General features: G+C 35.2%; 1 protein-coding gene across 1 annotated transcript; it reads right to left on the minus strand.

Moving 5' to 3' along the window:
* Nucleotides 1-1,130: 1,130 nt before the first annotated feature.
* Nucleotides 1,131-23,450, minus strand: LOC149069241 (uncharacterized). The gene is made up of 7 exons (XM_089250559.1): nucleotides 22,982-23,450; nucleotides 17,769-17,901; nucleotides 12,593-12,708; nucleotides 10,853-11,050; nucleotides 10,031-10,200; nucleotides 8,322-8,399; nucleotides 1,131-4,771 (listed from the first exon to the last, which is right to left on the minus strand). Exons 1-7 carry the CDS (start codon nucleotides 23,249-23,251, stop codon nucleotides 4,717-4,719), a joined length of 1,020 nt encoding a protein of 339 aa, XP_089106685.1. The 5' UTR covers nucleotides 23,252-23,450; the 3' UTR covers nucleotides 1,131-4,716.
* Nucleotides 23,451-23,883: the final 433 nt, after the last annotated feature.

Below are 23,883 nucleotides of genomic sequence, written 5' to 3' on the forward strand. Positions count from 1 at the left end.
TAAGAAAATTTACCAAGATATACCAAGATTACCAAGGCTGCATTTACTATAGCATTTAGTATCACTTGATCACCAAAGTAGCTAATCATTGCTTATCTGTGACTCATCCCAGAGCAGTTTAATATAAAGCTTTCCAAAAAAGCCTTTTCGAGCCATCACTTCGTTGTTCGTTGTGCCTCTGACAAAGGCTGGCAGTCACAGTTTAAGAACCCCTACTAAACCACACATGTACCTCGTCCATCTTCCTCTGCGAAACTTCTAACGAATTGGTACATGTTGGAATGTGCGTGTTCATATTGTGAACCTAACGTGAAGCATGTTTCTATGTAAATGCTTGTTATAGTGCTGACATCTACTACATATTTTTCGAACTATGAGTGAAGTGTGATGTTTGAAGATATCATCGTTTTAGACCGGTTGCAATCTGCAGCGGACTTTTTAATGGGGAGATCAGCTTGCATTCGCACCTTGAAGTTGGGAACCACAGAAAACCACCACTGTAGCGACGGTGCTGTTCGAACCCGGGACCTCGCGATGCGAGTCCGTCACTATGACCACTCGACCACCACAGCGGCAGTTTAAGAAACCCCTGGTATAACTTGTCAAATCTGTTCCCATTGTGAAATTAGTTTTTTTGGCAATATTAGGTTGTGTTCCCAAGGCCAGTTTGGCTTGTTCGCAGTCTTGCCTGCCATATCCAGCTGTAAGGGAAAATTGCTTGTAATTGATTAAAAAAAATAGCAGACAACATCCATATCAGATAAAGGGCTGTATTCACCGCCATGGTTTAAACTGTAGTCACAATTTTTGGATAAGAGATGAACATAGATTGGTTAAAACCTGAATTTAACCAATCTGTATTGATCTCTTATCAAAAAATTGTGACTGCTATAAACCAGTTTCCCAACCTTTTATGCCCCATCGCCCCCTTCTTCAGAAATGCTTTTCTCCCATCACCTCCAACTCAATCTAACCCATAGAATCCTATGTTATACCCGTAGCTTCTACCACCCCCCAGGGAACATTGGGCCGCCCCCATTGGGAATCACTGCTATAAACCATGTCTGTGAATACTGCCCTTAGACACTTTGATTTAATTCTTATTTTAGAAAAACAACTCATGAACCTCATTTATTTTAATTTTTGTGTTTAAAACTTTTTATTTTTAAAAAATCATCATATACAACAAAAATACAAAATTTTCAGTTTCAGTAAAATATGCAATATATGCATGTATCATATGTATTTTATCCATACAAAATCATTTAAAGAGGGACAATATCAGAAAAACTACTGAAAGAACAAAAGAAATCTGGAACCATGTATGTGCAGTTCTGTCATTGCCTAATAGCTAATTCATACTTGAACTTTGGTCTTAGAAGAAACTCGCAATTGCAACAAATGTTTCAAATGTTGTTAACTACTTACAGAGATGGATTAAGGATCGCTAAGGCCCCAAAAGCAAAAGGTAATATTGGGCCCCTAAAATTTTGAGAAGCCTTTTGGAAGTCGGCACCTGGTGTGCCTGCCATTAAATTTGCCTCTATCTATTTGGGATGATGCACAAAAAAACTTGATACATTTTTGTAATTGGATGTTTCCTCGAGGAATAGGCGATACAGATCCTCTGGCTCCAAAAGTTGTTGATACAAAAATGTATCTATCCAAAGAAATACAAAAATACAGAAGTTTGTGGCCAGCTAGCAGTAATTATGTTGTACATCTGGCTCGCAGACAGAAAATATAGTGCATCCCTGTTCTAGTGTTTAGGAATTAGCTAATGGAAAACATATATATGATCAAACGCTTATATAATGATACTCAAGGGAAACGAAGGAACATATTGTTATAAAGGAATCATCTTTATAAAAGGAATATATTAACACTGTGGAAAGTTAGAATATCAAAATTTGCACATACCAAGACTACTACCATTACTTGACTGTACATGCACCTCACACACATTCCTCTATGAAATGTCTAACGAACTGGTGCATGCCAGAATGTGCATGTATATGGTGTGAACCTAACGTTAAGTTTGTTTCTGTATAATGGTTGTTGTATGTAGTGCTGCCATCTGCAATCAATTTTTCTACCTATAAGTGAAGTGTAATTGTATCGTTTTAGGCCTGATGCTCTCTGCAGCAAGACTTTTTAACAGGGAGATCTCACGCACACATACATAGAAAGACTAAAAAAATTCCTTATATCAAGCAAACGTTTAACTGAGCCCTCAAGAAAAGGATGCAAGTTTCAATGCAATCAAATGCCCAATTAAACACGGTTCATTGTTCCACAAATGTTCGCATTAAGCGAGTTCAACTGAATGTTATAAAAAATTCATTAGAAAAAAACAAATATTGAACCAAAACACGGGCTAAAAAAATTAATTAACACACTATAAAATGATATTGAAACAATAATTCTAAAAAATGAAAGACAATAGTAGAAGCAAAACATATTCATAAAAAGTTCAACAATCTGGCACACAATATATATGTTTCTAATTATCAAAAAGTACAAATAAGTTCATGAAAAAATAGACGATTTCAATTATCGTCTTTTCTTCTAGATATCACATCACCAATTATCATCATATCAAAATATGAAAAACGTCAATTTCTGTTCGTGGGTGTATACGTCATACTATCAAAATTCACAATATTTTTTCAAATGATGGTGAAAAATTACATACATATTTTAGGAACAATAAAATTATTTGATTAGGAAAATTCAAAAATATTTATTTACTGTCATTGATTGAAAGAGTTTCTTGGGGGCACACAAAAAGCGGTTAATTTTTTTTCTCAATGTTTCTCCAATGCTAATAGTTTGCATCATCAAGAGTTGTTGACCTCCTCAATTCCTGTTATTGGACAGAGAAGGTGGTGAATCTGAAGATGTCACTCTCCATTGTTCATAAGGTTTTAACTGACTGATGCAAAGATGAATTTAGGAAAGAAAATACAACTGCCTTTATGGAGAATTGGACCACCGTCTCCTTGCAATCCCAGTAAGTATGCTAGGCCACTATGCTACAGTAGCGATGAACCTCTTTCTTTAGAGCACATACACGCTGAACGAGACTGTACATTAGTGTTTCCCAAAGTGGGCAACATCTGCCTCTGATGGACAAGTGAACTGTCCGGGGGGGGGGAGTAACAGGTTCACTTGAGTTGGGGGAGGGGAATGAGAGAAAAAAATTCTGATGAAAGGGACGCTGGAACAAAAACTTTGGAAAACTATGTTGTACATGCACAATCAGGCCAAACTCAGCTAATACTGTAGTTGATATATACTGACATTTGCCACCAGATAGCAACTTATCTGAAGATGTGTGTTGTGATGTCACTCTCCACCGTTTATGTGAACTCCGACTTTAAAGAACTTGACACCCTCCTCATTCTGTGACTGCCAACAAAATGAGCGAGACAACCAATATAATTTGGTGGCTCATGTCCAACTACAGCTTTCTAGACACACAGATGAAGATCACAAGATTCAGTCGTTCAAGTCCAGAATGTCCAATTAGAGCAAAGCAGCAGTTGACAAAAAACTATAAGCAAACACTACAATCTTTGGAAAATCAGACAAGTAAAGATGTCAAAAAGTCTTACACCGAAAAGGATAGACAAATTGCAAAAAAATAGTCTAACCACCAGAAAGCTTTTTTTAAGGAGCCAAATAACTTTAATTTTTATAGAAAACAGGAGAGCCAAAGAATAATATTTCTTTCAAATTTTCTAGGGCAGCAATCCCCCCCCCCCTTAAAATTTTTTGTGTATTTTTGTGCTCAATGTACTAAATTAAACTAACCTCAATGTAACTGAATAGTCCAATTTCGTAACCACATTTTGAATAATTTTAGGCACCAATACCAATTTTTTTGGTTCCCATGGTGACCTGACACCTGGGATATGTCAAGCCCTGCTAGCAACTAATCTTCTCGTATTTAGTAATGCAATTCGGACATCTCCAGGTGATGCTAACCATGGTTAATCCATAACCAATTATCCAGATGATGCATTGGGAGAAGCATTCAAAAAATGAACTCATACCAACAACAGCGCTATGCTCAAAGAAACTAAATTAAAAAAAAATAACCTTCTGTCCAAAAAGTTTCAATAAGATTAGAGTACATTCTTGGAAATTCATATCCATAATATACATAAATTATGTTATGTCATACAATCAACACCACAATTTTTATTATGGAATTAGTTTGATCATAACCAATGGACTCATAACCTGGAATAATGAGAACCAAACCTGGAATTTTATAAATTTAAGATTTTATATAATACATAATGATTCATACAGGACTGCACTTGACGAAACAAAGTCTTACCACATTAAATTAAATAAAAACTGGATATTATAAAGAGAATTACTTAATGATAACATAAGTTTGAGAAAATAGGAACACTTAGTAAAATCCAAATTGATAAAACAAAGATGAATATTCACACCCAAATGGGTGGCCAATAAACAAAACAATAGTAGAAAAAATTAGAGGTTTTTTTTTAAGAAATATGTTGTTCACATACGTAAAATATGTTGTCCATTCATTGTATTGTCTGTACATTATTTACACACATTCATGAAGATTACCTTTCAGTTAATGAAGGCCACATGAATGCTGTGTCAACACTAAAGAAGTTCTCATCTTCTCTCAACTGCGTGTCATGCATCAACACTGGAACACTTTCCCCATTTTCAGAAATAAAAAGCTGTTTGATCCATTGTGACAAATTCGAGAAAAAAACGAAAGCTGAGGAAGAAAACAAAATTGAAAATTAGTTAAAATTTTAATAACTTGAGAAGCAAATTTGTGTTTATTTCATTCAAAGCAGAAAAATACCAATTTAGTGAACATTAAAATTATCACTGAACACTAAAAGTTATTATAAACATTAAGAAACATTAATGGGGGAAACATTATTTTTTTTAGAAACATTGAATACATATACAGACAAATTCTTGAAATGAATGAAAAATTCATTCCTATGAATAAACATGGTGGGTGAAAAATGCTGCACACATTTTAAAAATTAATAAAATATAAAGAAATTGACATAAGGTGTCATTCACGCTAAAATACTTATCATGGCCTAGAGTTCTTTTTTTTCTGATGAATTAAAAAAATAGCTCAAAATTTCACTCACAGATGGCACTTTATAAGTCTGAACTGAACATACATAAAATGCAACACAAACTGTGCACAATGTTTCTTTAGATTTCTGTTGCATGAAACTACCATATACCAATATGAGCATTCTTTGTAGCTCATGCTAGATCTGAACTGATTTCCCAAACTATTTTGTTCTCCCGCCCTCTTCTTTGGAATTTTGTTTAGTTTTCATCGCCCATCAACCATTTATTTCACTTTTTATGTGTTATGTCAAGTTTCTTGTGATAGTCACCTGTGAGTGAAATCTTGAATTTTTCTTTTTTTCATTTATCAAAAAGAAATGCTGGGTATATTAGTGCAAAATACATCTTTTTATGCCAATTAGTTAATTTTCTGTTAATTTTTAAATGTGTTCAGGACTTTTTGCCCACCCTGCACCCATTTATGAAGACAAGTCAATAAATTGACTGAAACAGCATTTGAAGATGGCTTTCCCCTCCAAACAATAGGATTATATATTACAAAAATAACTTTCAAATTACTCTTCACAATGCAATGAAAAGATAAAATGGATACAGAATAAAATTTCAGTATTTCACTTAATGTAGCTTCACACTGAATTCATCTGATTTTTTCATTGCATAGTAAAGTAATTAAAAATAATTCTTTCTACAGACTGGAGATGCTTGTCTAGGCTCTGAGGTAAAAGTATTTAGCATGTGGTTTTTCTGCTACTAATTTTTTAAACCAATTTATGAAAACTCACACAGATAGGCTGAAACTAAGATAACTGAGCAGGTTGTACTGTATTTATCAAAATGAAATACAGTCTACCATCAGTATTTGCAAAGTTCAGATTCAGTCTCTTTCCCAGTTTTCTGAAAAACACTGTTGCAGTGCTAATTCTTATACTGGGACAAAATACACTTGAATCCTGTTTTCATGGATACTGTTGTAGCAATAATTTTTTGTGACAAAAAATTTTCTAATCCTTAAATAGATTTACACAGGAACAATGCGTTGCGAATTCTGATATTACAAATTGAAAAATCAGTTGTAGCAAATTCAAAAACAAGTTTCTGAAAATCAACAAAAGGATACAGAACGTTCCAAAAATGATCCTGTAAAATCGGTTTCAGAGAATTGATTTGCAGAACTGTTGGGGTAGAAGGGTTTTTCTTTTATGTCTTGTGAAGAGAAACTTTAACCAATACGGTGCATGAAAAAGAAAAAAAAAATGCTGGTAATCCAAGTGGTTACATGTTAGGAATGTTTCCTAATGATCATTTCTTCTGTTTCAAAATGAGTGGCCTCAAAAGTAAACAGTTTTCAATTAAAGAAAAACTTAAGATCATTTCTGAAATTGATGCTGTAGTGAATAAAGCAACGTGGCATCAAAATACGGCGTATCTCAATCTACTACACTTTCAACATTTTTGAAAAATTAGAATTTCAAATTCAAACAGCATTTAGAGGATCCCATATAAAAAAAGACTAGACTTTCTCAAATTTTCAAGATGTGGATGTAGTTCTATCTTCAGAGGACATTCGTTCAAGAAATTTTCCTGAAACACACATGGTTTCAGGACACTCATTACCGAAATCCGCCAACTACCAGCCCACTCATATGAGAAAAGACTTTGGAATTTGCATGTGCTTTTAGATGTAAATCTTTCAAGCATTGCATGTGTTTGAGCATGTGTATACTTTAGAGGAATTTGTTTCCTCAGTAGCTGCAATGTTTGTACAAAAAATATATTTTACAGATTATTTGCCTCAAGTATGTTAAGTAAGTAAAATTATCAAAAAAAATCAATATCTAATTGATTTGAGTTATTTTGGAAATTTAACTTCATTTTATTATCTAGAGAACTAAATCAGTAATTTTTCTTCAGAATCAAATTCACAACAATGAAATTTTTTTAAAGAATGTTAAAATTTGTGAGATTAGAAATTCCTTTATAACAAAAATTTGTTATAACGAAGTAGATTCTTTGGTCTCTTAGTGTTCATTATAATGGGACTTGACTGCATAAGTTGTAAGTGTTAGATAAAAATTTTAAAACCTCTCCTAAAAGTTATTATAATGTTTCTTCAATTGTCTGTAAAAAACTGTACTTTAAATGTTTCTGAAAGTAAAAACTTAAGAAAAATTTGAAATATTTTGATTATGATTAGCTTAATTGCTGCAGTTTTCTGTTATTACATTATCAATAAATCTGTGTTATCTAATATATCAGGGATAAAGAACATGAAATTTGATCGGGCATTGCTGTAGCTACACATGCTACTATATAGCTTTAGATCCACGTAGAAAGTGCTGTTCTTTTAAGGGTACGATTAAAAAGTTATGCAAGTTATATATTACTTAACTTGTATACTATAATGGTCATTTTTAAGCCATCTGCAAATCTACAAACATTGAAGAGAAAGAATACGTCAATATTTTAATTGATTTCATTATAATCTCCCGATATTTTGTATAAACAATAGAAAAGCTTGGGATAAGAAAACACTTTTTCTTGCAGTGGATTAAACCAGTGTTTCCCAAAGTGGGCGATGTTATTATCCAGGGGGCGATAGAAGCTATGAGTATAACATAGGATCCTATGAGTGCGCTTGAGTTGGGAGGCAATGAGAGAAAAAAAATTTCTTCTGAAGAAGGGGGCAATGGAACAAAAAGTTTAGGAAACTGGTTTAAACAATGTTTCATTATGGAAGTCATAATAATAAATCAGCACTGGATTGTTTCCATGAGATAGACCCATCTTTAGTATGTTTTTGAAGTGTGTAAAACTTGGTAGATATAAAGCCTTGTTACCATACTCTAACAAATTAACTGATGTAAAGAAGATATGGCTAACATTTATTATAATATTCTTTCAGAAAACATCCCCAAGAATCACACAATGTCCCTTTATATTTTTGCAGCAAAAATCAGGAAAAAAAAAAGATTTCTAAAAAAACAAAAGTTCATTTTTTGTGTTATTTGCAAATTTTCCGTATCTGCACACAGTCACCTTCTGAACATAACCCCTGTGAATATGAGGGATAACTAATTAGATTTTCAAAGATAATCAACAACTTATATCTCACCTGATAGTTTAATAAACCTAAGAATTAACTTCAAATGACTATGAATTTATTTAAAACCTAAATACTGTACTGGATAATTCCATGAATTACTTACAGCTGACGTATTTTCCTTGATCCATGTAAGGACCCTCGTCTAGAATCATCACAAGAGATCTGATACTTCTGCTTGTACCTTTGTAATATGAAAAAAATGCAATAAAAATTACTTGAGCATTATAGAAATAACTAAAGACAAGTTATAATAAATGCATCTTGAGAAACTACTAGCTGATGTGATGAACAAGAATTTGCTTTACCATTCACTATGGAAAGTTTCTCTTAGTGTGGCAACAGTTTGTTAAATAAAGCAAAAGCTGTAGGAGCACAAGTATACACTGAAACATTCGGATGAGGAATTTCCTACAGTTTTTCCTCATAACAACACATAATTGACCATTTTCTTTCTTGCATGTAGCTTTATCATGCAAGTTAATCTTTCTCACATATATTTCAAATAAGGAAACAAAGAACTTATCAGAATAAGAAATCCTTTCTCTCTAATCACCTTCTCTCTCACTCTTAACAGATTTGTGAAGCTAAATAAAGAGATGACGACTTGTCAAATTGCAAGCAACATCTAATTTTCATGATAGATTCTCAGCCTTCACTGCATTCTGAAATTTTTTCCTTCTTATTTTTACTGTGATTTATCATTTAGACAGCAGTGTTCTTTTACCTTTTTACAACAGCACACTGGTGAAAGTAGTTTAACAATTTCATGGACAGGTGAAAACAGTAGAAAAAATAGAGGAATGAAAACTAATAGAGATGGTATATAACATTTATTAAATGTAAAACTATGTAGCAGTTATTTGAATTTTTTGAAATATTTTGCGAACCAGTGTTTGAAGAACACCAATTTAGAGGAAAAATTCATGTATAAAACCTTGCTACAACAATACTCCATAGGTAAATTCTGTGACAGAATTTTTTCAAGTCCCGTTCGAAAATATCCATACTCCAATACAACAATGATCTTGCCTCTCAATACAACACAATGATCCCTCTACAACTATATTTTTTCTTTGTCCGCAGAGTATCTTTATATCGAGGTTTTACAGTGTAACTAAACTTTTATAGCATACTGTGTAGTAACTAACTTTTGTCTGCACACACTGAAGTACAGGAAAAACTGGTATAGGCAATCCCATGTGAATTTCATTGAAATATCAGCTGCACATGTTTATAATCAATGGTTTAGGAAATACTCACCTGAGATCATGAATGAGTCAACATTTGTGGGGGCAACGCAGTGCACTGTAGAGCAAAGAAACCCCTACATCCAGAATACAATCCAACTGTGAACTTCTTTTCAGGATGCGAGATGCTAATTGTCTACAGCAGCGGTCTTAACCTTTTTGGATTCATGGGACCCCTTTCTGGTATACAATTTCTATGGCACAGCCTCATAGGCTATTTTTTTAATTATTCATTGAAGTTATTGATTTATTTTTAATATTCAAAAATATTTATAATTATTATTTTGAAATTTGTTTTTTGTTTTTTTATTTTCCTTGAGTGACCGGTTACCCTTGGGGAGTTCCCACAGAGCCCTGGTTGAGAACCACTGGCCTACAGAATACTTCCGTAAGCTTATGAAGCCAATTCCCTGTCATGCTCTAACACATAGTTTCCCAACCTTTTTTCTCCCATCGCCCCCCCCCCCAGAGCAATCTAACCTATAAACTATATAGCAATATCTTAATTCAGGAAAAAAATTAAAATGAATGAACTCTAAGCAAATTTTTAAAGAAATCAACTCACTCTTCAACTTCCCGCCTGGAACAATGCAGTTGCTCTTCCAAGTCAGAGATTGTGGTCAAATAGCTCTCTCTGTCATCCAATAACTTTCTCAAATAGTCTTCTGCATTCAATTGCATTGAATGTGTTTCTTCATTTAACATAGATTGGACATCTCTATTGAAACATACGGCCTGGGGAAAAAAACTAATGAGAATCATATTTTTCATAAATGCTTAGACAAAATATCTAGAAATATTGGCTGTATGAAATACTTATATCATGCTTATGTTTAAAAATCACAAAACAGTAATTATACTAAGCCTTTTGTGAGACTACGTTCATGAAAATCACTAATATTACATGGCTGCGAACTTTGGAGAATGAGAATTAGGGGAGGTTTTAGCACGGGTTCAAATTATGCACAAAAAATAAATATACAAAAGGGATATTTGAGAAGCAATGTAGGGATTTTTAATTAACTAAAGTAAAACTGTAGGGACATTTCTCCTTTGAAAAATGTGAAGTCATGCAAGCCATTGCGATTAGCACCAAGTCAGTGATTTAAATAGCATGTCATACTACTCTCAAATGAAATCATGCCAACAAAGAAATCACCATCGGGCTAGAAACAGGACATATGGTCAGGTCAATCTGCATTTTGCTCATCAATGAGAAAATTTCTCTAGTATAAATCATTTTGCTTTGTTTTTGGAAAAATAATTTTAGGTTTTTTTTTATTTAAAAAAATTCTAGTTGAAAATACTAAAAACTAAAGCGATTTTTAAAACAGCGTGGTAAATATGCAAATTTATTTTTTTTTAAAAAAGTCATTTGTAAAAATACCTCTTTAAAATATGCTTTCTGTTCATTCGCCTCTTTCAGTTCACACTGCAGTTTTCTAACCGCCTCATTCTGGAGAGAAACCTCATTCTTCAGACCTTCTTTCTCTTCCCATAGCTTGCTGATGAGTTCTTCGGACTCTTTAACTTTGTTCTTGAGGCTTTCACATAGTCGTTTTTCTTGTTCTAATGCTGCTTTCAACTTAATTTAAAAAGATATAATAATGATCGCATGATTCATTCAAATAAGCATGCTCTAAGAGTTCAAAACATAACTGAATATTTGATTATCCTGTTAACATTTACTCAATGCAATCAATTAAATATCATTTAAGAATAAACAATTTCATAAAAGAAAAATAGTAATGTCGTTTTCAATCTATGAGAAGTTCTTTGTCATACAATTTCATCAAAGAAAGGAAAATATAAGTGCTATGCACTCATTTTGAATAATAGGCTCAAAATTTGAACAATAAACTATTATCACAAAAATTATAAACTTTGCCTGGTTTTAATTTATACAAAAATTACCACGTTTTCAAGACAAATAAATTCAATTGGTCGAATGGTCGACGCATTTCGGCTCTTCAATGGAGAGCCGTCATCAGGACCTCGTGGTTAGAATTCTCACGACTCAGTCGTGGAGGGGTGATGTTTATGTCTGGTCGTCCGAAGATGTTCGCCTTTGTATTTGCTGCGTCCAAGTGGTCTTTGGATGCGAATTGGGGAGCCATCTGTTGCAAAGTGTTGAAAGTTTTGTCACGACTGTTAATAAAGTCTGTTCAAACTGACGAAATAGGTGGCGTGTTTCTTCCATCATTAACGAGGAAATTCTGGCATGTTCTGATGAATTATCCCTCGAGAAAATTCAATTCAGAATTGTGTGTTGCTTTTTTAAAAACAAAGGCTTTATCAAAATCAAAATAATGTGAACGTTGCAAACAGTGTTGGGCAATAGCCGAACTATCCGTCTGTCCCTTCTCAATATGCTTTTGGTGTTCGAGAACTCGAATATTTAGATTTCTCCTAGTTTGGCCAATATATCCACTTTCGCAATTCTTGCATGGGATGAAGTAGATACCAGATTCTTTGGAGGGTGAGATAGGATCTTTCAGATGGGAAAAGGTGAGTATATTTGTTGGCTGGAATATTGTATGGAAGTCAATGTATGGAAGAAGCGTGTCCTTTTTTATGAATAATTACCAACTATGGTTACCTTTGGCATTATTTTTGGTGATTATTGACAATTTCCCATATTTTTATTGAGGAAATATGGTCAGCCCATATATGCAACTGACATTCATTAATTCAATAGTTAAAAATATTTTGAAACTATATCTTAAGAGTAGTGTTTCGCTGTCAGGTTTTAGGCAACATCTTTTTAAGTGCAGAAATACCTTAGATATGTGTGACCATGTCTTTTTTGTGACATTGCCTCGTAACTCATCATTGTTGCTCTACACGCTTTCATCCCAGTGGAATATAGTTTAGAGGGGGGATTTAGTTGAAGGGGCGGGGGCAAAAATAGATGGAAGAAATTCACACAAAAAAAAAAAAAATTTCAAGCACTTATAAGCTGAAAATTATTGTTTTTTTTAAGGGCTGCAATGGTTTTTCCAAAGGTCTGTCATTTTCAAGAAAATGAACTTTTTTTAAAGAACTTTAAGAACTGTGCAAACCATCAATTTTATGTTTTTATAAATCAATAAACACATAGTGATCAAGCAATATCAAAGTCACTTACCCCAATTATGCATGAGATATGGCTTTCAAACAATCCATTCTTCTCTTTCAACTGAGAACTTAATGATTCTATTGACCTTCTAAGCTGCTGTATAAGGCACTGCTCCGAATTACTCTCTACAATGAAATAAAAATATGAGAGAAGAAAATTTTTAAACTTTCATGTTACATAAACGCAGATTTTTGGCACATGCATTTCTTGCTTGTAGTTTCTGTTTGTTTATTGTTCATTTCTTATTGTTTGCTAGTTTATTCATTAATGCTAAATTAAAGGGATTAGATGAAAAAATATGCATTATTAATGATTAACAAGATTTGTTTTAATTAATATAAGCAGTCAGATAGCTTGTGGCATACTCTGTGGAACACGAGGAGTTGTTTCTGAAGGACCCAATTAAAAAAAAAAGCAGTCAGATAATTTAAATTTAAAAAAATCATATTTCTTTTTATTTAAAAAAAATGGTTTTTTCATACCCTGTCAATATTTAATATAAGCAATATTATGTGCACAGAACTCATTTTCTATACTTTCTATGACAATATGCTAATGGTGATGATTGATTTCATGTGCGCAAAAGAATCCTCTTCAGCACATAACTATAACCAATAATATTTCTATAAGCTATCATTTGTCCTTTTTTTCAGTTAACTCATTGGGAAATTTACGTTTGAGCATATATTTGCACATAAATTATGAATTTCAGTGCATATATAGGTTTATATTTTCTTCTGAGACAATTTTGAACTCATATGATATTACTTTACATGATAATAGTATACATGAATCTCATATTAAACATGTTGATTCTTCCACACATATTTCCTTTCTCTCAAACTATAAAGTATTGATTTTGCCTTTATTACACTCAAACCAGATATTACTCATTGGATATTGGATCTTTCGTCTATTCATTCTGAACTTGAAAAAAAAAACAAAAAAAAAACTTTCCTGTTAAAATTATCTCTACGATGCTCACTGATCCATGAAACTACAAGACAGACAATTGTTTACTTGCTTACGTATTTTACATTTGTAATAGCTTGGGAAAAAACACAAAATAAGTAATTACAACCAAAACTTCACAAAGCATGAAAAAGATGACGCAAACTCTTTTGGTTTCCACCGAGAAGGTAATCATGTTTACATCTTTCGATGCATAAAAATTCTGGTTTCTTCCAGAGGAAGGGGAAAAAAACAACAGGAAAATGTTTTAAATGATGAAATCAAGACTGTATTTTATAGTCCTCTACAAAAATATGATACCTAATTTAAGGTTAAATATACCTTGAGAAAATTTCTAGAGATTTTTATAGTATAATTTTTCTAAAAAGGTATAGTAAAAAGGTATATCAAAACTTTTTTCTTTTTCTCATTTTATTGAAATTCATTTCACAGAGCATTTGTTGGAAATTTGGTGAAAAATTCGATTGAGAGGAATATGTTCAAGATACAACAATAATAAATAAGACAGACTGTTGCAATGCAGCCAATGTCCGAAGTCGAGGCACTTCACAAAGTAGCCAGTCCAGAGCCACTTTGGGAACTGGTCAATGTCTAAAATGCCCAAATTCCAAACTTGATCATTATATACAAACAAATGTTTTTATTTTGACCTTAGCTTTCCTCACTGCACATGAAAACGTCATTCACAATCATATTCTGATAGATTTGAATAAAATTCCTCCAGAAAAGTTAAATGGATGTGATCAACTGAAAACTTGAAGAATAGGCTTATAACAAATCTCAGACACCAGGTCCTTATGCTGCTAAAAAATTGATATTGGTACATAACTTTTTTTGTGTATTACTAAATTGCAGGCTGAGAGCAACACAAAATGTTTGGTATTCATAGCAGCATATCTGTCAACATGAAAGAGGGTCACTATGCTCTGACAGTCAAAAGCAGCATTATTTTGGACCTTTTTCTTCGAGTAAAATTTATTTTCAGCCCTATAAATGGGGACCCCCACAAAAATGTGCACACATTTTACATAATAATGACTCTTTTAGTGAGGGCCCCAAGAAAAAAGTCTGCTACAGGAAGGCTTGCTACAGCCCTAACACGGATGGATCGGGGGGGGGCGACCATGGCCCCCACAAGAGTGGACTGACAGGGCTCCAGCCCTAGGGCCTGGGACAAATACCATCTTTTTTGTCATGATATAAATTCACTATAGAAGGACCTGTGAAAAGTCTGGGTTGGGGGGGGGGGGCTACCAAAGATTCCAGCCTAGGGAAAGTGCCCCGGGATGAGGGTGACTGCCCTCCAGAGACAAAAAAAATAAAATAGGTCAAGGTTTGTTGAGTCTTCCAACTTCAACCAACCCCACCCACAAAATTACATTATCTGTCACTGGATTAGGAACCCTAGGCGGCCCCCAAGACAGACTTTACATGCCCGTCTATAGTAAATTTATAGCATGGAAAAACATCATGGTAATTGCAGTGTTTGTCCATGGACCCCTTAAAAATTACATTTAAACATATATTATATATTCACTGACTGATCTTAGTTTTGCAACTCCCCATCATGTCAAAGTCATTTGCTGGCCATAGGAGGATATAGAAGGGGTGACCGCCCCATTCATTAAAAAACCTCCTCCCTACATGGAGCCTTAATCTGCTTATGGGTTAGGATGGCATATTGCAGAACTCCCACATTCCCTTATTTTTAGTAAAATATCCTACTTGTTAGGTCTTACCTTACTTTTCCTACTTTTTTTACCAAATCTTGTCAACAAAATTTGTATAATATTTTTTAAATGAAAAGGGAAAATCACGCACACATCAAAATATTGTCAAATAATACAAATGCAATAGATTGCAATTGATGATTTCACCAAAGCAAAGGTTGTACCTTTTTTTTGGGGGGGGGGGGGTGGGACTGTGTCGGCCATGCGATTTATTAATTTTTCTTTCGCTTGGTTTGAGAGTTCAAAAACTCATTTTTTGTCAACGTCATTCTTAAAACACTTACAGGTCTTCATAATTTGCTGTGCATTGTCGAAGGGAGTTGACAGACTGGACTGTGGAAGACTTCAAAAAAGAATATAATATATATTGTAAGAAAAAACAAAAGAATTATCTGCGGTTGCTTGTACACCATTTTGGCAAGAAACTATTTTTATTACCAAGTCATTTCTGTCATTTTGCTTTGGTTCGAGTCAATCTTATACGGTACTGAAATTGTGCTTTCAAAAAAAAATTCAATTTAAAATGTTTTAAAAAAATATATATATTTTATAAAGCTATAATTATGTTGTCTTATGGGGTATGCCCCCCCCCCATCCTACTCTTTCAAATTTTTTGAGTGGAAGCCCTACATATTGATATATCATTATATCGTGATGTAAGGTTGACAATGTATCACAATATAAAATTTTTGATATCACCCAGTCCTAGTGGTCATAGTGACAGACTCACATCATGATGATCCCCACTGCTACCACAGTGGTGGTAAGTTGAAGTTGGTTTTCTAATTATTCCCAACTTTGTAACTGCAGCTGATTTCCCTGTTAAAGTCTCATCACATAGAGCAACAGACCTACAACGGTACAAATATTCAGTCATTATACTTCACTCATAGTTTGAAATATAGGTGGCAGCACTATTACAAGAATTACACAGAAACAAACTTGATATTAGGTTCAATACATACATACACACACTGCCACACTGCTTCCAGCATGGCCCAGATCTTCTCTGACCACCTTCTTATATCTCTTCACTGAGACAGTGCAGCTAGCCACAATCTGGTTAGGAGGGGAAGGGTGCTCCTTGGCTGGAGCTCTGTCAGTGACACTCATGTGTGGGCCAATTCTTAATCCAGGATGTCTATACATGTCTCAAGACAAAATAGAGGAAAGGGGGGTGAGGGGTAGAGTTCACTAATTTTTGTCATCATCAACATGACATGCAGATGTTTTGAAGATTTGTGTCAGGAGGGGGAGAGATTTTATTGTTTGCTGGGGGTGACCATGAAATGAAGATGCGTTGACAACATATAATTCACTCTTTGTGCATTATGATTGGATAAACTGGTGGTTTGAAAAATGGTATGATGCATTAGCTTATTGATAAGGCTCAGTCGAGAGTCGATCAAACTCTATTTTGGTGAACTGTTGTTTGTCCGCCTTCCTCTTCACAATGTAAACAAAACTGAAAATAATGTGCTTGACAAGGGAATGGGAAAAAAAATTGGAATGACATCGTCAAATTACATTGAGTTCTCTAATCAAAAGTCACCAAAAAATTGTTTCTGCTGCAAATGGTTCCAGCAGCGTTCCACGATCCCAAAAATATTTCAAAGTGGGATTTGGGTGGAATATTATCCTACATCAATTCATGGAAACCTAAACTTACCACAATTTTGTGATAAAGCAAGCAAAAAAAAAAGTGATTTTTTTTTTTTTTTTGGAAATCATCAATAAGACTGGTGAATGACTAACTCATTTTTTATATTATTTCATCGGCTCTCCCCTATTTATGAAGTTTTGATTTTATGACTTTATCAAGTCCACATGCGGGTTCATAAAAACGAGTGCTGACTGTAATGTTTTTTTTCATTTTACTTTTTTCTGAAAATTGATGACCCCTTTTCATGTTGGAAGACACATCATTATGAAATCTGAAAATTCATTTGTTATCCTTTTGTATCATTTTTATTGCATATTTGTTCATGTTTGTAACCACAGGTGGCGTCACTGGAATATATTTGTATGTCTATATATATCCAGTGTAACCGTGATGCTGGGCTTTTGCCTTCCAGTATACATGCCTTTCATTGTGATACTCATTTGTGTTCGTGAGCTAGTATGTTTAGCTGAACAGTTGTTTGTTATCTAATGTATTAATTGGTTCATATTTAACTCTGTAATGGATTAAATTTCCGTTGTGTTCTTCTGCATACAATGATGTCGAGTGCTTCCTTCTACTCTGTTATTCCAATTTTAGACTCTGACTTAGCAATCAAATGCAGACATTTTAGGTGCCAATACTGATTCTATAGTCGCCATGGTGACCCGGTGCCTGGGATTTGTCAAGCCCTGATTATTCTCTGAGTAATCAGAGCATGTGTATTATGAACCCACCTTTACAAATAAGGTGCAATTAACACAACTTCACAAAAAAAAGAACCTTCTTACAAAGTAGCAATCACAAGCTTGTAGAAACTTACCCTTTTCTGTTTGAGTATTTATGTGGTCATCGAGTAAACGTTGAAGCATCCGATTTTCTTCTTGAAGTTTTGATATCGTTAACTGGAGATGATCCAACTCGTTTTTCCACGTTTTTTCAACTTCCTGGATATCCTATTTTCAAAATATTCTACGTAAGCAATATTCTACGTGAGCAAATACACAAAATCTATTTCAATCTGCCATTAGTGATTCACCATTTAATCTCCGAGAACAGATTGTAACTGATTCAAATACACTGCTAGCCACCGTAAATGCAACACCCTGAAGGAAGCATGCAAATAATATGAAATTTACAACATGCATTAGCGGAGGTGAGATATGCAAATGATTAGAATTTCAGCGCAGACGCACATCACGCGCGCCTGTGGCGCCACTTCAAAGCGCTATTTAAGGCTTGGAGATTTCGACGATTTGAAGTACTGCAATTGTGTTTTTCTTGTGGTTTTTTCGAAAAAACGATCAATTATGCCTCGTAGAAAACAGCGATCATCTTTTGATCAAGTATCCGAGTTCGACAGAGGAAGGATAGTGGCCTACCGAGATTGTGGATTATCTTTCAGGAAAATCGGTACTCGTGTTGGACGAAACCAAACAACTGTAATGCTGATATGTGATCGTTGGATGCAGGAGGGTACGACGGACCAACGTGTTCGATCGCATCCACCTCAGTGCACCACTTCACGTGATGACAGGCGTATTGTGCGTATGGCAGTGACTGATCGCTCAGCCACATCACGAACCATAGCACAGCACATTCAGTCTGTACCGCATCATCCAGTGTCTGCGCGTACCATTCGACGCCGTTTACAGCAGAGTGGTCTGTCCGCAAGACGTCCATTGCTTCGTCTACCCTTGACGCAGAACCACAGACGTCTCCGCCGCCAATGGTGCGATGAAAGAAGGATGTAGACGGCACAATGGAATGAAATTGTCTTTACTGACGAGTCACGCTTCTGTCTGCAACACCACGATGGTCGGATTCGAGTCTGGAGACACCGTGGAGAGAGGATGCTGAACAGCTGCGTTATGCACCGCCACACTGGTCCTGCACCAGGTATTATGGTATGGGGCGGTATTAGATATCACTCTCGCACTCCTCTAGTACGCATTGCCGGTACTTTAAAAAGCCAGCGCTACATCTCCGAGGTGTTGGAGCCAGTTGTACTTCCTTACCTTCAGGGCTTGCCCACAGCCATATTTCAACAGGATAATGCGCGACCACACGTGGCACGCATTGTCCAAAGGTTCTTCGTGAATCGCCAGATTGAATTGCTTCCCTGGCCAGCTCGCTCTCCGGATCTTTCGCCGATAGAAAACATGTGGTCCATGGTTGCTCAACGATTGACCCAGATTACATCCCCAGCTGCCACACCAGATCAACTTTGGCAACGCGTGGAAGCTGCTTGGTCTGCTGTACCCCAAGAACACATCCAAAGTCTCTTTGAATCAATGCCGAGGCGTGTGGCAGCGGTGATCTCCAACAATGGCGGCTACACTGGCTACTGATTTTGGCAGGAACCACACTTCACAGAAGTCTATAAATTTAATCATTTGATGCTTGGTCAACATGCTATCTACAAAATAAATATTGTTGCGATATCTCTTGTCTTTCTTGGTGTTGGAATTTGGGTGGCCAGCAGTGTATGATTATATCATAGTTAATGAGGGCTCAGTAGCGCAATAATTTACTATGTCAACTTCATAGCTAACTTGAAGCATAAATTTAATGTTAAATATTGAAAATAGTGTTGATTTATATAGTCTTAAATCTGAGTTTTGTGGCTAGCGTTAAGAGACTTTGCCAGAACCATGGCTTAATAGCCCGAAGCTTCATATATTATATGATAGTTTGAATTTAGCAATAATTAAATGTGGGAGAATATTTTTGGTTCCAGCAGTAGATCAAGGGGAGTGCTCTGGTGAGTGCAAATTGAAAAAAATTAGCATCGGTCACATGTAATAGACTCATGGCGAGTCTATTACATATGGCCTGCCTAGATCTTTGGTAAAACATATACTATAGCTTAAGTAAACGGCAGTTCTCAAAATAGAGCCACCCTTAAGGGTGTGCAACAGGTGAAATTACACTGTGCCCTGTGATTACTGTAATATAAGTGGGAAAATATACATACATCCAACGACGATATTTTCCGCACACAATTCTGTAATTTATTCATCAATTCTAGATTTTCTCTCGTTAATCCAGGATTTTCATTAATTCTGTGATTTTTCTGTTCATTAATTCTGGATTTTAATAAATTTTAAGATTTTCATGAGTAGATATTTTTCAGCATTCCTGTATTCTATGATAATGCATGAATCTTTGGATGCCTGAGTACCCCCCCGAAGCAGAAATATGCCAAAATCTCTACATCGCAGAACCTGGATGAATTTTAAGAAAAGTATAGAAAACACTATTATGAGCCTTTTTACCGCAGAACATTTCTGGTCAGCCAAAGGTATAGCAGAACAATGCAAAACATTCTGCTTTGGGGCCTCCAATTCCCTCCCCCTCAAAATATATAAAATCTGGGTTAAGGAGCCCAAAAATTATTTTCACACTGGGCCATAGGCATGAAGTCATTGGAAACAATTTAAATTATTTGTTGATGTAATCCAACAATGAAAATTTCATTCACAAACAAGAACTGAAGACACTAAACATTTCAATTGTTGACAACTCAACGAAGTATCGGATTATAAAAATATAATTGAAAATGTCCTTCATTATTTTGTTTTGAAATTAAACTGGAAATTAAAAGGGTGGAAGCGGTCGGGGTATGATCTTGGGTGTTGTAAGTTGGAAGGCGGAGATTCTTGGATGAGAGACCCGTTGTCCTTGCCATTTCATTATCATTATTAATTACGTATAATATTAATTTTATAAAAATACTTTAACCAAAATAAATAGTCAGAGATCGGCGTTTGGTGTAAGGTGATGGAGTGGGTTGTGGTGAGTAGATCTCCCATACAAAAACGCTACTAAGTAATGAATTTACACTTGGGAATGGTTGGTGGTGGGAACGATGAGATATGCGTGAGAGTGGTTGGAGGGCGATCTCAGATAAGAGCCCGTCTGAGACCATTATACCCATCAGCTAAATAATATTGAAATATTAAATTAAAACATGCGGTGTTTAGTGTGGGAAGGTTTGGGAAGTGGAGAGATTGAGCTCCTAAACAACGCGTGCGAATGGCAGTTAAAAAATTTGTTATCCTTTATAATCGTGAATTGACAAAACTTTTCAAAAACAAAAATAACAATAAAAATTTCAGGTTGAGTGAATCGCAAATTACAATATGAATCCAATTTTTGAAATAAAATTGTAATGTTACTTTAACCTCCATTGTTGACCAGTTGTGCGACTAAATTTTGGAGACGACAAATCAAAGTCCTGTATAGCTAAAGAGAAATCTGACTTCTTTCTTTTCCCTCTTTGGTTTTCAAAACTTTTTTTTTTTTTCATGTGTTCTTGGGGTCTTGGATCATATTAATGTCAACCTTCTTTTCGCATTTCACTTGGTTGTTTCAACAACAACACACACAATTGTTTAAAACAAAAATTAATGGTGACTGACTTGACTCAGTTTACTTTTTATCATATCAACATTTGTAAGTAAACAATTATTACAGGACAAGACGGCAATATGGGGAGTTATACAATTATTTTAGGTCAGTACAAAAAGACATAGAATAAGTCAAATCAGAGTTGCCAGAGATTGGCAGTTTTCCCGCTAAATTTAGCTGGTTTGGAACAAGGAGATTAGAAGCTGAGAAGAGAAGTTATGGCAACCCAGTGGCATTAAACCAGCCATGGCACCTTTGGTAATCTGGATTATACTGCTTTGACAATCTGGATTATACTGCTTTGACAATCTGGATTATACTGCTTTGACAATCTGGATTATACTGCTTTGACAATCTGGATTATACTGCTTTGACAATCTGGATTATACTGCTTTGACGATCTGGATTATAATGTTTTGACGATCTGGATTATACTGCATCTGTTCCATGTTATCCAGTTTCCAAAATGCCAAGTTGTACGTTTGGTGAATTTGGAAATGACATTATCAATTTTTGAAGCATTATAACTCATTAATTATGGGTCAAAATGAAAAGACTGAAAACATTTTTCCGTATTAGTTTTTCACAAGGAGGCCACATGTGTAATTATTGGGTGATTGGTAGTTATCGCCCTCTGTGTGTGTAGCACTGCACGAAAAAAAATCACTATAAAAAGTAAATTTCTTTATTTTTTTAATGTACATGATCCTTCAAACAAATTGAGATTTCAAGTAACGCACATCATTTGAAAACTCTTTTGTAATTTAAATAATGTTTCTGAAGGAAGCCAGTGGTTCAAAAGATATCTGCTGACATACATGGAACAATTCGGGACAGCTCATACTGGCACCTGTTATCCTGTATTTCACTGCTTGTCGAAGTACTGTTTGTGTACTCTCTGGATTTATTATTTTTCTCAGAGGTTTGGTGATGAAATTGAAGGTTTCGTTGACGAGAGTGTTTCAATTAATACTTTCCTGGCATTTACAGGGAGTGTAGGGCTCCCCAATTTTAAAATTAAATAATTCGGAAAAGGTAATCAATAGCAGAACAAAACAATTGGTATGTTTATTATGAAAGACGCAAAAATCTGATACAGAAGTTTAAGAATTAGTTACAAATGTCCCTTCTTTCAAACCAAGCACAACTTCTGTCTATCACCATGGGCAATTTACCACTGAGTGAAAGTGAGTTGTGCACCTAACAGTCTGAATACGTATCTAGTGCCGTGCCTGATTTTTCAGTGCTGCCATCTATATTTCAGAATTGAAGTGTAATGACTGCTTAAGATCATTATAGATGCACGTATATAGATGCATGATCATTATACTGCTTAGATTTTTATAATTGATACAGTTTATAGGCCTGTTGCTCTCTGTGGTGAGACTTTTTAACTGGAGGATCAGCTCACATTCACGTCTCAAAGTTGGGAACCACAGAAAACCAACTTCATTCGACCATCAGTGGGGTTCAAACCCATTTCTTGTGATGCGAGTCTGTCACCTCGGCCACCACAGCGGTTAGCCTGTCATGTTTGTTAAGACTGGCCCTGTTCCAAAGGCCACATTTGGCCCACGAGACATGGGTTGATCATGTGTGTTAAAGACATCAACTGCCACTTACCATGTCCAATTTCTCAACGCTGGCATGTTTCTTACTTTGCAGCAGTTCGTTCTCCAGCTTTAGGTAGCGCATGTCTTTCTCAGCAATGTTCAATTTCAAAACCAACTCTTCCAAATGCTCTAAAATATTGATGACCCTCAGCACCACGGGCTGTAACACCTCCGCTCCACAAATCTCGGACACAGCCTCGAATTCAGAAGCTATTTCCTCGGCGAAGCTGTATACATCATTCACAGCGAGTTTAAAACTAGAATCTACAATGACATCCATGATGTACAGCAACTAATAATTTCTTGCAACAATAATCTCGTGTATTGCCAAACCTACTAATTACGCCACACAAGGAAAAATTGCAAAAAAAAAAAGGGAGAAAAACGTCTTTTTTCCTTCTTCTTTAATTTTTCACGGCTGTTTGAGGAGGGAAAAACGTCAACAAAAAAAAGATCACAATTGATACGTCTAGCGTGACGGCCTTGACCGCTTAAATATCAAATGTCAGGACGAGGATATTTTTTCGGATATTTAACACATAAATATGGAAAGATATACAGCAAACTGTATGTATGAAGATATGTTTTTTTTGGTTTTTTTTGAGATGTTGATTTTTTTAAAGAAGGAAAAAACTCAACTCTGCCTCTACTACCTGGGTCCCTCGTTTGCCGGAGGAGTGCTCTCACCACTAAGCTACAGAAGAGATGGAGATTTACCTTCATTGGAGCATATACGTATATGCCAAACGGAACCGCTCAATGGACAGTGACGATCAACTAATAGCTCATGGACGACAAGACACCAGATGGCTATACATATATATGACATGATGTCGCTCTCCACTTGTTAATGCGAAATATACAGAAAACTGGATGTTGTGAAGGTATTTATATCTCCAATAAAGAAAATCC

Source organism: Pholcus phalangioides, unplaced genomic scaffold (genome assembly GCF_987345545.1).
Source record: "Pholcus phalangioides strain wild (caught in Gottingen) unplaced genomic scaffold, Ppha-v1.0 ptg000024l_1, whole genome shotgun sequence".
In the NCBI taxonomy this organism is placed as follows: Eukaryota; Metazoa; Arthropoda; class Arachnida; order Araneae; family Pholcidae; genus Pholcus; species Pholcus phalangioides.

Coding starts and splice junctions, on each gene's coding strand:
- LOC149069241 (XM_089250559.1), bottom strand. CDS start 23,251: ATGGATGTCATTGTAGATTCTAGTTTTAAACTCGCTGTGAATGATGTA. Junction 8,400..10,030: donor TCCAGGCGGGAAGTTGAAGA/GTGAGTTGATTT, acceptor CATATTACAAAG/GTACAAGCAGAAGTATCAGA. Junction 4,772..8,321: donor TCAAGGAAAATACGTCAGCT/GTAAGTAATTCA, acceptor TTTCTTCCTCAG/CTTTCGTTTTTTTCTCGAAT.